Source organism: Colossoma macropomum, unplaced genomic scaffold, assembly GCF_904425465.1.
Source record: "Colossoma macropomum unplaced genomic scaffold, Colossoma_macropomum, whole genome shotgun sequence".
Lineage (NCBI taxonomy): Eukaryota > Metazoa > Chordata > Actinopteri > Characiformes > Serrasalmidae > Colossoma > Colossoma macropomum.
Genome location: NW_023494792.1, coordinates 14,231,734 through 14,248,771, shown reverse-complemented (window position 1 = coordinate 14,248,771; position 17,038 = coordinate 14,231,734). Strand labels below are relative to the sequence as shown.

Sequence of the window (17,038 nt, the reverse complement as noted above, 5' to 3'; positions counted from 1 at the left end):
CCCCTTAGGGCCTGACCGATATGAACATTTTCCCACTCATCATGAAACTGATTTTAAAGAGCTAGAAATTATGATAATCGATAAAAATTGGCATATGTAATTTGAGATTATCAAAATAAAGCAGACTCTAATAGGGTTAATTAAGCAGTGCTTTGCTGACTGGTATGACTGTCAGTTGTCAAATATCAAATGTCGGTTCTCCACGACAACATTTCAAAACGGATGTAAACATCAAAACTTTACAAAGTCTTCTAACAGACATACTGCAGCACCGAAGAAGGAGCAGTTTTGTTGGCTGTAATTGTTATTTTTTCATCAGTTCTCTTCATAGAAAATGTTTTTTTGTATAGCATTTTAAACATTATGCAGAATGTTACGTTTAGATGCATTTTACATAATTTCTTCTTATTTTAATCTAGACAAGATTAACATTCTGTGTTAAAGTTACAAAGATTAGGCTTTACCGCTGTTATAAAAGCCAGCTACCAGCTTAGTGGTCTCTGTTCATTCTTTAATTGGAGTGTGAGACCATTACAATTCTCAAAAACGAGAACTTCTATTTTCCTTCCTATTAGAAATTCACAGTTAATTTACTGTTCATTCTGTATTACAGTGTAATAATATAAACCACATCAGCACTTAATACCGTCTGATTTTACCAGCTAAATGATTTGGTGGTCAGGCCCTTATGCATACTGTCCATTACTGCTGCTCACCTAGTTTATCTCCAGTGAGGACCCAAATTTTGATATTGGCCAGGGTCAAACAGCTAATAGTTTCTGGCACTCCTTCCTGCAGTTTATCTTCTATGGCTGTGGCTCCAAGAAGCTTCAGAGAGAACAAGAGACAAGAAACATATTCCACTGTTCCAACACACTCATACTGCCAACACATCCATGTAATGTATATATAGTCTGCTACACAGTCATCTGCACTGAAGTTATGTATGTTCAACATGCACACACACACACACACACTATGCAGATCCACATAATGTACACCCACACATACAAACACACTGCTGCCCACGCATGTGCTCTCACCATCAGGCCCTGCTCTATCTCCTCATACAGAGCTCCCAGTCTCTCCTCTCTGTTCTCCAGCGCTGCACTGGCAAACAGCAGTTTCTTCATCCACTCATCAAACATGTCCTCGTCCAGATCTTTATAGGCCAGTGCCAACGTCCTCAGACCCTCACCAGCAAACTCCTACAGCAAGCACACATTGAGTAAAAGGATTGAAATTTCCCAAATGAATCTTACAAATTAATTATCTCCTATTAAATTTTATATGCTGTGTCCTGGCTGCCTTTTCAAAGACAAACACATTCTTTCCATTGCAGACATAAATTTAAATAGAAAATGTATAGACAAAGGAAAAAATAGCAATGTACCAATATGTGGACTAATACCATTATCCTGTATTTTCGTGTACATATCTGCAGATGGCAATACATTTATAAAGCATAGAAATCGGGATTACATCTACCTGGATTAGCATTAAAGTGAAATAAAACATCAATTTGAAGAGGGTTAAAAATGCAGTAAAATTAATGCAATGCGGATATTTCATCACAGTAGCCTAGCATCAACTAAACATTCTGCACTTCTGGTGTAAAATAAATTTCGTTAGGGTTAGGGTCAATACTTACCTGCCAATACCAATACGATTCCAATATGATCATGCATCTCTAAAAACCATAATCTTAAAGCAAAAAGCAAAACTTTTTTGCTTTTCAAAATTGGTTCATGTTCAACTATTATGAAATATTCACACAAAACAAAGGACAGCTAGCATTTTCAAATAGGGAAAATAAATAAAAACTGAAAAAGTGGTCACAAGGGTGTCAGCAACTAGCTCGTTCTGTTTCTTGTTTTTATTGGCTCACTGGAGCACAGTTCATGTCCATCTTTTGCTTCCGCAACATCAAAAATATTCTCCAGTAAAGTGAATGGTTTCTGATTGCTCTGTGAGAAACCACAGTATGGAATAAATAAGAGACACTGAGTGACACAGTGAGTGATTACAGACACCACTGTGCTTAGCCAGGTCTGAAATTTATTTTTAGCATAAGCAGTTTTATAGGAAGCCCAGTGTAAATGTACAGGAAGTTGCTGATTTTAGACAAGAACAGACACTTACAAACTATTTTCAAGAACAATCAATAAGACAACAATAAGTTAGTCAGCTACACGGTGTTCAGCAGGCTGAAACAAAAGAAGGCATTAGGCTGAACTCACGTTTAGGTGTTCTGAGGTAGTGTACATAAGCTCTTCGTTGGAAGGGTCTAGCCTGTCGAAGATTATTGTGTCTGCTCCTTTAGAGTAAAGTTTCAGCTGCCCCTTTGGATTTCTCACTGCACAAAAGACAAATGACCACAATATTGTAATTGTATTTAAAATCTCAAATTTAGTGCACTGCAGTCTTAGTACAATACTGTCCCTTTTAATGTGATTTTTGGACCATTTCAATTGGTCTGTTGGTCATGAAATGTTAATACAATGTAAATGGCAGATTTTTAAAATGGTGTACAACAGAGGTGTCCAATCTTATCCACGAAGGTGCCGATACGGCTGCAGGTTTTCATTCCAACCAAGCAGGAGCTCACATGACCAGTCATTTGAAGACTGACCAATTAATTAAAGAAGTGGAATCGGGTGTGCTTCTGCTTGTTTGGAATAAAAACCTGCAGCCACACTGGCCCTTTGCAGATAAGTTTGGACACTACTGGTGTATAAGGTTTTGATATGACAGCAACAATATGTTAAGCAATGCATGTTAAAATTTTGTAAAAATATTAAAATACATCTAATTAATGAAAATGCTACTGTGTATTTGGATAAATTAAACAGGGCTCACCAATAACGCTCATTCTCTTGCGGACATTGTTAAAATCCAGTATGGTCAGGAGCTGGTAGGTGACAGGCTGGCCCATCTCATACAGAGTAATGGTCTCTGGTGTTCTGGCTCGAAATACGAATCCAAAGTTGCGAGCTGCCGTGACTAAAGCTCCTTCATCTGGAGACTGAGCCTGATATACCAGCTCTCCTGAGACAGATTGCAAGGGGACAGGTTTCAAAAAGAGTTCAGGAGATCGAACAAGCCGACTCTCTAACAGTGATTCCAAAGCTAGCTTTGATGCTTCACGAAAACCTCTGAACAAAACAGGAACCGATTAACACTAAATGAAAAGAAAAACAACATTGTTGCCTTTAACGTCTACCTTCGCTCCTCTCTTCAGGCATGACTGTGTGGCACAGAGCGAGCAGTCTGAAAAATTCCTGCACCAAAGGCTCCTCCAACTTAATGGCCTCTACGAGGCTGCTGTCATGGAAACGGAACTTCCGGTCCATCAGCGGGTTGAAGGAGAAATCCACACATGGTGTTTTCTGGGCAGTGAGAGTAAGAGAGAGGTGTGACTCAGTAACCCTTCATCAGTTCCCTAGTTCTAAAAATGTGTCAGGCAATTTTCACAGACATTATGGGCCATCTGAATACTACCTCTGTAATATCCACTTTGTGTCCAAACTCATCGTAAACATCGCCTACACGCAAATGAAAAAGCAGTTAGTACAATAAAGCATCAACAACGTCATTGTAAAAAAGGTGTTATATTATGCTTGTGAATCTATGAATCTATGGGGAGCATATTCTCACCATAAGTATTTCCATTGATGGAGCATTTACTGAAGACCATAATGTTCTGGGTGAGTGTGCCTGTTTTGTCTGAGAAAATGAACTCAACTTGGCCCAGCTCCTCGTTCAGGGTGGTGGTTCGAGCCTCAGCCGGAGTGTCCTTACGACTGTAGTACATTTTCCGATCCCAGTTTATGAAGTAACTGTGGCCTAGACGTAGGACCTCAACACTTCACAGAACAACAGATCAGGTTAGCAGTTAAAATTATAGATTTAATTCATTTCAGCTTAATTTAGCTAAAGTTACTTTCCATCCATAGGAGTCAACAGTTAATTATGTAATTACATATTTACTTACACAGTGAATTATGCAATGAATTACACATACATTGGATGTACAGTCTGTATGCAAAGATTGGAGCCTGCATTTTAAACTTTTTCCTTGTTTGTTTTGATGTTAAATGGGAATTTACAAAAAAATCTGCATAATTCCTTGGTTAAGATGTGAATAAAGTTATTCAGAGTGGTTTGAAGTGAAATGGTTCACTGTAGAGAAACTTACAGACTATTTACTATCCAAAACCACCAGTGATCCTATAAGTGCCCTCTTTCTATGTAATATCAAAAAATATATATACTTTTATACGTTTATATTTTTTGTACTCTCCACCAAAAATACGGTTTGGGCGAAATTCTTATCGCAACACTATCGTGAAACAATGTCTCAGGAATCAGGAACCATATTTGTAACTATTTAATGTGATGTCTTTCTGCAATGTAGCTTCAGTAACATTATCAAATTCAAATCATAAGAGAAATCTACTATTCTGATAGAAGTGATATCAAAGTGAGATCTGCTTCCTTTAGTGGGCAAAAAAGATTTACACAGAATATGTACTATACGTACAGTATTTGCAAATATTTGTATTATTTTTATTATTTGCCACTCATATTTATTAGCTTTTATTTTATTTTTAAACAGACATTTTGCCTTACCTTTAGCACCCCCCTGTAAATGTCCAAGAATGGGTTGCAACAGCCTGTTCACCTACTGTGTTTTTGTCATCAGCAGCTACACCAACTGCAACTTCTAAGAGTTAACTGTGATGATCTAAAGCAAGCTGTCTTTAAATATGATCACATAATGATGTAAAAAGTGTCAGAACTGCTGAGCTGTACACTATGAGCAAATCTCACCTCACATAAAGAGAGATAGGAACAACAGTGTTGAGGATGATGATGTAAGACCAGAAAGTGAGGAATCCGGAAAACACAGCACTGCTTAGGAGTTCGTCCCATAGCAAGTACGCCCAGAAGTTTCTGCCCACTCTTTGTTCCCAGATAGTGTTCCCAATAGCCAGGGTGATCCCCATGCAGATGAGAAATCCAAAAATCTAGAAAACAAAGTATCTACATTTACACTTTTTTTACTGCTCTCACATTTTCTTATAAAAGTGTTTCAGCTTGCACCCTCCCTCAGCAATAGCTCTTCCTGTAAATACTTGTTTATTGTTTCTTTTCAGCAGTAGCTTTTAGTTTCTCTCGCAGACATAACATGACCTCATGCCTAACAGTATGAGTAATTCATATGCAGACATGCAGACAAAACCTAGCATGAAAAGTGAAAGAGAAGAAATACTCACCCACAGTACCAAAGTGTTCATCAGCCTGTCAATGCTGGTCCTTTTGAATTTCGTCCTCCCACAGTTTTGCATCAGCTTGGTTTGGAGTCCTTATAATAACAAAGGCCGGGTTGAGACATACAAACAACAGCATACAATTTAAAATGTGCACAATGCATGTGCGGCTAAGCCGGTTTGGGGACAAATAAAGGCACAGACAGTAGCATCCATTTATAGTCATTAAATATTAAACATAAATAAGGCTGAAGTACAGCATGGCTGTGAAACATTTTCGCTCAGCTCAGTAGAAGGTTAGCCAAGCAATCAACTTCAATAAAGGCATTCTGCTTACGGTTACTTAAAATATGACAAAAAGGAAATGTACCAGCAAAGATGACCATGCCAAAGCACCACTCAGTGTTTCTGAGCATACAGCCTCTCAGCAGCATTTTCTCATTGTCCAGAGGATACTTATTGTCCCTCCAGTACAGAGTCCCGATGAATTTGTCCAGCTTATTATTGGGAGGCTCACATACAACTTCTCCTGAAGATACAACAGCATGGTAGGAAACAAAAGCTTTGAAGTTAAAACAGTATTTTTATTAAATGTGTTTTCCCCATCCTTACATATGTGTGGTTTCTGTCAAGTAACAACTACTCTTTCATTTAAAAGTTTGGAATCATTTGTCATACTGAAGACAGTTATTAGACTGGGATTATTTCAAGTTTTTGAGAGCAACAATAAATTATTAAATGATAAATAATATACTGTAAATATCTATTTATTATTATTATTTATTATCTATTTCTTTTCAACTCATCTGCCTCGAGATGCTCTTTTGAGGATTCTGGATGTTAAGTTTATTATAGGGGACAATGGGGCAAAGCCTTAGACATTTTGTATTGCTAAATAATTTTATTTGAACAAGATTAATATTTTAATACAAACAACCTGCACTCCTCGTCTACAAATGAAAACATAAACTTTGCCTCCAGCACCTACCAAGAACAATTCATCCAAAAGTGGCATGAGTTAGGAAAGGGTGATATGGCAAAAGTATTAGATCACAATACTTCAAGACATTTTTTACAATACATAATATACATTACGATAATCCTTTTTTTTATGTTGAGATTTACTAAGTTCTAACAGCCAAAATACAACCTGTAGTGCCACATATAAAAAAACACTATAGTAATAACAATAGTAACCTACATTTATAATAATTTTTATTCAATGTGTTACAAACTGTGCTGTAAGAAATCCAATTAAACAGGCCCAAATATGCTCTCTTTGTGATAAAACATGTAGTTAGTCAGTGTTCTTTAAGTATTTTCAATATCCACAATATGCTCAGAAAAGCATCTTGTGACGTTATTGATCACAATAACAATAAATTATTCATATTGCCCAAACTTAGCGTGAGTCACTAAAAAAGTCTGGCATATTAATGCAAAACACAATTAATTCAACACACTTCTATGTTGTTTGGACCACACAAGCTTTCCAATCTAAATACATAAAATCTATTCATCAAAATAAATGGTTAGTGAAAAGAGGCTGTGTCAAATGTGGCAAATTAATTTTTGACCACAAAGTAGAAGGATCTGTCTGATTGCTGTCAAAATTTACAAATGACATAGCTATGGGCAAACAAAAACATAATGAATAGCATATTTTACTTAAACCTGTTTAACTATATAATAGCCATATTACATTTTACCTTATATTAATTTATGCCCTACTCTTAATGTTATGGAGGCTTCTTAATTATTATGTAACTAGCTACAACTCTGTTTGTCATTCTGGGCACATCTAACATTTCTTGATTTTTCACAGCTTCCTACAAATAATTCAAAATTATGTAAAGCTAAAGAGTACTAACATCCTATTAGAATCACTTAGTACATGTATCTGCAACTAATTTGGCTTTACATTATTGAAAACACTGATTCCAAGCTTTTGAAAAGTAGTGTAGCTTTTTATGTGCACATACCGTTGCATGCGAAAGTTTGGGTATCCCTGGCCAATGTACATATATTCTTGATTTTTGAAGTGAAAAGAAGTAAACACAACACATACAACAAACTATTTCAAATAATATTATTTTCTGCAAATATTAATGCAATGTTACTTTATATTTCATAAATGTAAAAACAAAAAAGGTCATTGCGGCATGTGCAGAAGTTTGGACACTCTGCTAAGTAGGTACACAGTAACACCCCCTTTAGGTAGATATCACAACCTGAAAGTGCATTTTGTAGCTTAAGAGTTACCCACAGATTTCAAGGCAAGGGACTGTGAGAGCCATTCCAAAAGCTTCAGCTTGCATATCTTAAAGTAGTTTATGGCAGATTTTTAGGCATGTCTTGTATCATTGTTCTGATGTATAATCCAGTCTCTTCTCAGCTTCAGTTTCCTGACTGACTGTGTTACATTAGCTTCCAGAAAATGCTGATATTTTGTGGAATTAGTTCTTACCAAATATACCTATGCAATGTTTCCTGTGCAACCGGCTGCCACACAACTGCAAAGCATAATAGGCCTTCTCCTATTTTTGACCAAAGAGTTCCGTTTTTACTTTATCAGTCCACTTGTTTCCCAAAATGCCTCTGGCTTATCAAGATGTTGTTTTGTACACTTCAGATGTTGACTTTTGGGATGAGGTTGCAGGTAAGGTTTCCTTTTGATGATTCTTCAATGCAGATCATGTTTGTGCAAGCAATGCTGTACAGCAGAACAGTGCACCACCACTCCTGTGTAAACCTTCCTGCAGTCCTTTACTTTCATACTGGGACTTTGCCTTTGTGGACAGCATCTGAGCAGTTCTGAGACTTTTCTTGGTCTTGGTCTTTTCTTTTTATAGCCTTCCTCTGCTTTGTAGGCATCAGTTTGCTTCATTTTCAGATCCTCAGCCAGCTGCTTAGAGGAGCCCATGGTTGTTGAGTGTTAGCACAAGGGGGAAGAGTCAGAGGATTTACTATTATAGCTTATAGAAACAGATTTTATTATTTCAGATTATATTATAGATCATAAAATTATACAGTTCATTATAGCCACTGAGCTGACAATTCCTAATGCCAGTTCCCAAAAAATCAGTTAAGGCCTATCAAGTTAATTAAGGTCTGAGACTTTACAAGTTGAAGGGTGTACAAACTTTTGTACATGCCATTACTAATTAATTGTTTTCTATTCATCGAATATGCAGTAAATCTGCATTAAAATTGACAGAAATTTTTGTATTTTTTTAAATAAATGCAGAAGTTGTTTACTTCACGTCAAAAATCAACAAAATGTCATTTTGCCAGGGGTGCCCAACTTTTATGCTCAACTGTATAACCATATTAATGTGTATTGTGATGCTCATATTTACTGTATGATCAAACATAAACACATACATGCACACATAGATACAATCGCACGTGAATACACACAAATGAGCATTAGTAATACATAACAGAACTGTACGTACAGCTTTTCAGCTTTTTCATGTCCTTGCTACTTTAAGTGATAATGCTAATGAACTGACCTTTAAACACATGGCATATTTTGCAATCGAAAATGTCTGTTTCATGTTTAGGACCTTGAGGCCTCTAATTTACAGTTCACAGCAGAAATTTATTCTTCTTCAAACTCAAGAGGACACTCAAAAGCTGATTGCTGCAGCTCCTTCAGACCAACCCAAGGTTACAACTGCCAACACTGGAGACAAGCACAACAATTAATCCAATAAAGTGGCGTGTTTTATGTGAACTCATGTTGAGTACTCGTTTGTGATGACAGAGCACTACTCGTGTTGTTGAAATAGCTTTACCATCGAACTCTGCAAGCTTGGCAACGTCTGCTCCAAGGTCTGAGGTTACAGTCAAAGCTTGGCGCACCTTCAAGTTTGTCTCTCTGTTAGAAGCAAAATGAAGAAGCAGAGAGAAGCTTTTTAAGCCAATGGACTGTTGAGACAATAATAATTATAAAGCAGATGCTGTCAGAACATTAAATTCTTCCTGCTCATTATCCCATTTTAAAAACAAGTATAAATATAACAGGGATTTCTTTAGCCCCTTAACATTCATGGACCGCCAGCTGGTCAACACTTCTATTACACTACCCACCCCTGTAACTTAACTTAAACTCATAACTTTACACTGTTTTCTACTGCATGCTACTGATTGATAAGCCTTTGGATGTGGACATCTGTCCTACAGACATGTCCTTACCCATCTAACTCTGCTGTCTCGATATAGCACAGCCCATAAGGCTCACTGCTGGAAAGCAGGAGCACGTCAGCCTGCCCAGACCACAGAGGAGAGAGGAGAGAGTGAACAAATCAATCAAACACTCCACTAAGAACACTGCTGAGAGTCTTCTTCATAGCAATCCGAGAGTCCTTGGTGGCTCGTATAAATGTTACAGTAATAGTGAGCCCAGCCACTATTTGATTTCATGTATATTTTAAGCAGCAGGGAATATAATGTAAAATATTAAAAATGTTGACACCAAACTTGAGTGTTACATTATACATCTAGTAAAGTTTGAATAAAAAGATTAAAAAAAATCTGCTCAAAAGCAGCTGATCTTACATTTATGATCCTTCTGAGAATCAGACAGAAGTTCCTCTACAACATAACCTGTGTTCACATTGGGCACTGTGATCTTCTCATAAGGAAGTTTAAGGGCTGTTAAACTCATTGTACCAACCACATTACAATCAGTTCAGTGTCACTGTGGCAGATAAGAAATAGTTTAGTAGGCCAATAACACATTAACAACTCCTGAAAGGTAAATTTAGAATGAACAAACAGATTGAATAAATCTCACCAACAAAATAGATTAGACACTCAGACTAAAGCTAGTTAACGTTATAAAATTTAGATTTGTCATCTTTTACAGGAGGTCTATCAGCAAACCTCCAAGGATGCAAAGGATTGCATGAATATAGGAGTATTAATATTTCTCTTCAAACAGAACGTTTGAATCACACAGTGAGAACTGTCCAGTCTTGTTTAATCTGATTGATTTATTAAGCTTGCAGCAATGTCAGCAGCTAAGCTAATAAAAGCTAACTTAGCTAGCTAACTGATGTCAACATTGTTATAAGGCCGTTCTAAATTCATCAGGCCATACGTTTGACACCCTTGACCAGGCTACGCTTGCTAGATTATCTTTCACTCACTTTGTCGCTCAGACTCAGAAAAAGTAAGACACAAAGTTTTGCTAAAAGCTACAGTCTTTAGAATTAAGAGTTTGTTAAAGGTTCTTGTCTTGGATGTGAGAAGAACCCTTAAGAAAGAACCTTTACTTTATGTGGAGATTCTTTAAACTTGGAAATCATTCTTGAAACTCACACATCTCATTTACAAAAACTGTTCTTTAAGGTTCTAAAAGGTTCTTTAGGAAACCAGAAATTGTACTTTCGACACAAGCTTTAGCCAAGATTAGAATCGCCCAGTTTACTTTGAAAGGGGAGAAACTCCATAGACTCTGGAAAGTTATTCATAGGGCCTGATTTCATACATGCATGTTTGCCCACAAAACCAGCATTAACCGAATTAGAAAGCAATCACAGATATATGTTTTCATAGCACTTTAAAAGAAAGTTTCAGCCTGGAAATGAAAGCCTAATGAAAACTCAATGAAAACTAAAAATGAAAAATGAAAATTTAAATGAAACTTACAGCAACAAACTGGTTGTTCTCAAGTTTTATGATGTCACCAACTCTAACATTCATCCATTTCTCGTTTTGTATCCTGCAGAAAAAACAGAGGCCATAGATGTCTTCTATCCATCTCCATCATGCTTTTTCTTTATATCTTATGCAGGCTCAGCTTGCATGCAGAAACGTAAAGAACACAGCCAAACACCATAAAGAACGATTACTTACTTTCCCTTGATGAGTACCTGAGACTGGCGAGTGTTGACTTGTTGATCACTTTTATGGCGGAACTGAAATACAAAGAGCACCAGACAGAATAAGATCAGAAAACTGAGCTGAAATACAGTGAGAACTGACTGCTCGTCTGTGATAACGCTGTAGAGGGTAAAGCAGTTCTCCCAGATCATTCAGAAATGTACTGCAATCACAGTCTGGCTGTTTGTTCATTGTATTTTTGTAGCATTCTGATGAATTTGGCAGGAGAGGGGCTGAATGGGCCCGTGAGCATCTCAATTGATTTATTAACTGATAATGATCATTTCTTAATGCTTTCTGAGCACAACAGTCCAACTCCTTTAATTTACTACAGTGAAAGTTTACTAGATGAAGTATTACAGCAAATATTGTAATCAGGATTGTAAAGAAGGTAATTAATATGTCTAATTAATGCTGTCACTAGGCTCGTGGCTTATCATGTGAACAGCAGAGATCCACAAATGCAGGAATTCTCAATCCTAGTCCTAGGAACCCCAAGGTCTGCACATTCTTGTTTTTTTCCCTCATCTAGAGCAGGCATGTCAAACTGGGGATCTTCAGGGCCAAAGTGCTGCAGTTTTTAGTGTTTACCCTCATCTAACGCTCTGAATTCAATTCATTAAGGCCTTGCTGATTAGCTGATGAGCTGAATCAGGTGTGTTTAATGAGGCACTGTGCTGAAGTCTGCAGTGTTTTGGCCCGTGAGGACTGCAGTCTGACACATGTGATACAGAATAATTAACAAGTCCCACATGTGCTGGGTCAGGTTTGCTAGATGAGAGTTTGGGGTTCCCAGGTCCCCAACATTGGGACCCCTGGAGTAATTTATGATTTTCGAGTGGAAAGCAAAAATATTAAGCACATTCAAGGAATATTTTGAGGACAAGCTTATTAAAGCATTATTCAGGAAATCCTGCTTAATCTAATGTGGGTCATTTTCTTTTTTTCTTTATCTGTCTTTTACATTGGGTAAATACAGCCCTAAGGATATGACAACTCATATGCAAACTATGAAATCCACAATATGATCTTACTTAGTATGTTAGCATGCAGAGTAGATGCTTACATAGTCATCAGTAGCATCTTTTACAGCAGTGATAGTCAGTACCAACACCAAAGGCACAATGGTAGTGAACCAGGACAGAGAGGAGATCTCTGGAATTAACTGCAAACACAAAAACAACATAATTTCAACCGTACTATAAAAGTAACAGCTACCATATGAAACAGAAAAAAACTTTATATGACTTTCTCTTTTTAGTTCTTTATTCTAGTCGTGAGGGAATAATGTACAGTAGGGGCTAATGTCCAGCATAGTTTTGTGATTTCACTGCTCAAACTAGAAATGCACTGATACCACTTTTTCCTTTCTGATACTGATACCTGATCCTCAAGTATCTGACAGTACCACCAATACCAATATCAGTCCTAACTCTAACCTAACTACTCAACAGGTGCCTAAGCATCTTGATATTTACCATTATACTTTTTAAATATTTTAATTTGGTAAAAGCAGTGTTCTACATAACAAATAAAACATACTAAGCTTAAATAAATAGCATTTACTCGTTGTACACTAAAAAATGCTGCAAATTTTTTAACTTAAAAAAGTAAGTAACCCCACTGACTTAAAACTTAACTTAAAATTGTGAGTTCATTGAACTTCTGATATTAAGTTAACAGAAAAATAATTAAGTTTTACATTCTGTTGAACTCAAATGAGCTTAAAATTCTAAGTTAACCAGGTTATGACTTTAAAAGTATACCTTTTAAAGGTAAAAAAAAAGGAGAAATCACAAAACTGTGCAATGAACGGATCTCCCAGAACTCAGACTGAGATTCACTACTCTAATTCTAATAAAAATGGCACAGTCTGTAAAAACTCCTAGATTTACCTGTAGAATCAGCAGTACTAAGAAGTAAGCGTTGGCAAACCGCTGAAACTGCTCAAACAGGTTAACGGGTAGAAAGGTGTAGAAGGTATACTTTGCTGTCTTGATGTGATTGTCCTGAGGAAGAACATCACATTACAACAATACACTCACAACACACAATAGCATTGCACACAATTGTCTGTGACATTAATTCATGATGATTCAACCACTTATGCTTATCTGTTCCATTATTACAAATGAATATTACAAAGGAATATAGGTATCTGAATCATTAGTATCTAATCGCTGACTTTTCCTCAGTCATAAAGCATGAAAATAATCATTTAAAGCACATCTGTCTATAAATCACAAAATATAAATCAATCACTGCTTTTATTGTCCTTTATTGTCAGGAAACAGTTACTTACAGCATAACTGAACCTTTCGTTGTAGTCACGGTCGTTAGCTTTAACATGGCGTTCCTCCTCTTAAATAGAACAGACAGTTGTTCAAAAAAAGGCACACAATTAAAATTTCTAGAACATGTTCACAAAGTTCCAAAAAATTTCATAACAAACAGAAGATCCACTGTACCCAATGCATTCTTAAATAGTCCCTCAAACTTTAGGGCAGGTAGTCTGACAGTCTTTCACATCTAATCCTGTGTAGGTTGTTTGTATGCTGGTGGATGTATCTGCACTTTATCAATATTTCACCTAATTCAGTTACACTGCAGTTTCCAAAGGTGAGGGCTGAGAAATTCAATACCAGGTTCAATACTATCAGAGCAGCTACAGTCAGTTTCTGTTTTGTTGCTATAAATTCCTCTACACTGACCATATGAAAGGGATGAACCCTGCTCAGTCCAGAGTCAGCAATGATTATACATTTTAAAACCTTTTCACTTTTTTTCCTCACAAGCATCAACTCATAACCAGCGTAGCATAGCAGATCTCCGCACAATTGTATGGCAGCAGCACAAATCCGGACAGTGCTGGTGAAAAACATCTTAACCTTATGATACTACTGAATGCCTCGAAGAGCAGAAGGGAAAAATACGAAAAAGAACCCTGTTGTCATTCCTACTCACAGAAAGTCTAATTTGCATGTTGACAAATGGCATGTGGCTATAACATGAATCCATGTGAAAAGAAATACGCCAGCATTTTTTTTAACCAAATCTCTGTCTGCTATCTGTAGCATTCAGTGGATTACTATCGACAATCTTTTCAGTGTGTTTCCTTCTACTTAGAATTTGCAACAAGTGCTCACTGGTTTCTATAAAAGGGGTGTTTTCAGGGTTTTCCGTTATTATAGTTAAGAATTATTATTCAGAATTATGGTCTGTGATCACGATTCATATATTTTCAAGTACAATACAATTTTCTGAGGTCAAGATTTAAATGATGTATTTTGTGTTAATGTTTTGATTCTACAGAGGTCTCATTCAATGCTATGCAGATTGTGCTGAATAAAAAAAAAATCAAATTGAAGTCCAGTAGAAGGTGCCTGCCAACCACTAAATCCCACACTGTACAATCTAATGGTGAAATTCATTCACTGGAATAAGAGAAGAAAACTTACAATATTTTCAACAGTTATACTGAAAGAAACACATTGAGTGTGTTCAACAATTTCGTCTTTTTCGAGTTCATGAAGCTGCAACTTTTAATAGTCCATAATAGATTTACTGACACTGACCTATAACTGAAACTGAAATTTATGGTCAATGATGGACAAATACAACATTTGAAATTCAATTTCTAAAAAGCATTCAGTTCTTCCATTTATTTGCATTTTTAGATTCGCTTTCAAAATAACTTCTAAGTGTCTTGAGGGCAAAAGCAGTCGAACACCAAATCTCCTCAGCACCGGGTAAAAACGCTTATTTTACAGAACTGGTGCAGAGGTGAGTGTAAAGCATAGCATGAACGTATTTCATGCATGCTTCTAGTGGCATGCCTGTCAACCCCAGCAATGCAGATGACTGTTTGACTGCTTTTGCCTGCAAGACACCCAGATGCTATTTTGAAAGGGAATCTGAAAATGTCAATTAACAGAAAAAAGAATGGTGTAAAGAAACTGAATTTAGATGTCCAAGCGTACATTATTAACCATAAAAGTTTCAGATTTCATGTTCTTTCTTAAAATCTTATAATTCAGTTTTAGTTCAGAATTCAATATCGGATGGTATAACACAGAATCAAAATAATAACTTTCAAAATAACATTCACATTCAATGGCATGCAGCAAAAATGAACATTCAAACATTCAAAACTCCAGAAGTAAATCAGAGACAGGTTCAGTTTAAATATAGATTATAGCAATACAGCTTTAAATTTCAATACACTGTTTCAAACGTTCATTTGTTCTATTTTTTCAACTCTGTACTGAAAGTATTATAACCCTATGTAATGCGCTAAATATGCGGTTCACAGCGATTAGGATAAAATGCTTGAGTATTCCTTCAAAAAGTGCTTAACCAGATATACAGATGAAGAATTACTTTCAGAGACGTCTCTATCATCCTTTCCCAGCCCTCTCTTCATACACTTCTATCCTCTCTTCTCCACTCCCACTCCCATAATCCCTTGCAGCTCTACCTTGTCCAGGCGCTTTGGAGCGCGGGTTCCAGAATCCTCTCCACGGCACTAACATCCACAGCCATCTCTGCGCCATTGCCTGTCTGCACTGTCATTCTTATACACAACAAACAGGGTTCATACATCAATAAACCAATACAAGTTACGCTGAGCAGAACAGGCCAGTGTCGACTGTAAATCACCTAGTGGGAAGAGGTGTATAGCTATCACCTCATACACTTTAAGTTAGTTATGGGAAATAATTTCATACATCATGAAATCTCAAATCTCACTAAGACTTGATTTTGGTACAATTCAGGATTATTTTTAAAATGCACAAACTATTTATACAGTAGTGGAGTATAAACAATAAAAACAACAGCTTTTGATTTCAAGCTTTTTTTGGATATTCATGTTTGAGCCTGGGAATTTTATTATGTCCAAAAATGAGTGTGCTGAATAATTTTGTAAATATATTTAAATCAAATTAAAATCAATTCTAATATCCCGAAATCAATGCAGTTAAATCACCACTTTCAAAACAAAGTAACATTAATCCATGCATTTTTACCCCCTACTAGCGAGGTCACTAAAGCCTAATCATACAAATAATCCCCATGCACATTTAGATGTGTGGTGTCTCTGGTTCTCTTGGGCAGATAATTCCACTGATATTGAAATCAATTCAGTGATCGCTGCGGAATGTAGTGGACATTGCCTGCACTTGCCTGAATATGCAGCAGACAGAGACGTGTTATCCTCATTCACGGCTGAGGAATTCCATAGCCCAGGGGGCTTAAGGTAATCACTGCAAGACTACAGCTAATCATTTAATAGCTGTTAACAGCAGGGTGGTGGGATGTCTAGCTGTATAAGCCTTTATCATAGTAAAGGGTATACAAATATTTACTTAATTAATGAATTCTCTCCTCCAAGCACATGCAAAAAGCAGGCTCAATCACAGAGTAAGCATGATGGACCACATATAATATTCCATCTGAGCTCCTACAAAATGAAGCAGACAAAAGTTCTTCATGTAGACCTTGGGTGAATTTTAAGTGGGTAAAAACAACACAGCACTTTGAAACACATACTGGGAAAAGTAATGTTTCTGTATTGATCCAACTAGCAAGCTGGGATCAAATCCTGCAGAGTCCTACTGCAGAGTATCACATAATAGCAATGTAATGTGAACAAGAACCCAGTACAAGAGCATCTTAAAATATGAACCGTGTTAAATTGCATCGCAGTGTTATTGAAACCTCAAACCAGTGCCACTATGCTTTCATACCTCCTCATTTCCCCCTGGAGAAGGTGAACATGAACACCTCGCAACTCTAACAACACAAGGCCAAAACAGTCAACGATTCTCTGTCCCAGAATATACAGCTAAAATCAGAGGTCACTGTTTCCTCAC

At 36.7% G+C, this 17,038-nt stretch overlaps 1 protein-coding gene across 1 annotated transcript in view; it reads right to left on the bottom strand.

The window, feature by feature from the left end:
• atp8b4 (ATPase phospholipid transporting 8B4) overlaps positions 1-17,038 on the bottom strand; it is a 32,313-nt gene that overhangs the window by 10,102 nt on the left and 5,173 nt on the right. The window contains exons 3-20 of the mRNA XM_036576105.1: positions 15,643-15,738; positions 13,468-13,526; positions 13,061-13,174; positions 12,232-12,330; positions 11,139-11,200; positions 10,932-11,004; positions 9,474-9,544; positions 9,074-9,156; positions 5,644-5,802; positions 5,280-5,368; positions 4,834-5,030; positions 3,658-3,866; positions 3,502-3,545; positions 3,224-3,389; positions 2,860-3,048; positions 2,241-2,356; positions 1,044-1,208; positions 717-828 (exon numbers count right to left, since the gene is read on the bottom strand). Coding sequence (XP_036431998.1) covers positions 717-828; positions 1,044-1,208; positions 2,241-2,356; positions 2,860-3,048; positions 3,224-3,389; positions 3,502-3,545; positions 3,658-3,866; positions 4,834-5,030; positions 5,280-5,368; positions 5,644-5,802; positions 9,074-9,156; positions 9,474-9,544; positions 10,932-11,004; positions 11,139-11,200; positions 12,232-12,330; positions 13,061-13,174; positions 13,468-13,526; positions 15,643-15,718 — 2,083 coding nt within the window. The 5' untranslated portion in view covers positions 15,719-15,738. The remainder of the gene's footprint in view (positions 1-716; positions 829-1,043; positions 1,209-2,240; positions 2,357-2,859; positions 3,049-3,223; positions 3,390-3,501; positions 3,546-3,657; positions 3,867-4,833; positions 5,031-5,279; positions 5,369-5,643; positions 5,803-9,073; positions 9,157-9,473; positions 9,545-10,931; positions 11,005-11,138; positions 11,201-12,231; positions 12,331-13,060; positions 13,175-13,467; positions 13,527-15,642; positions 15,739-17,038) is intronic.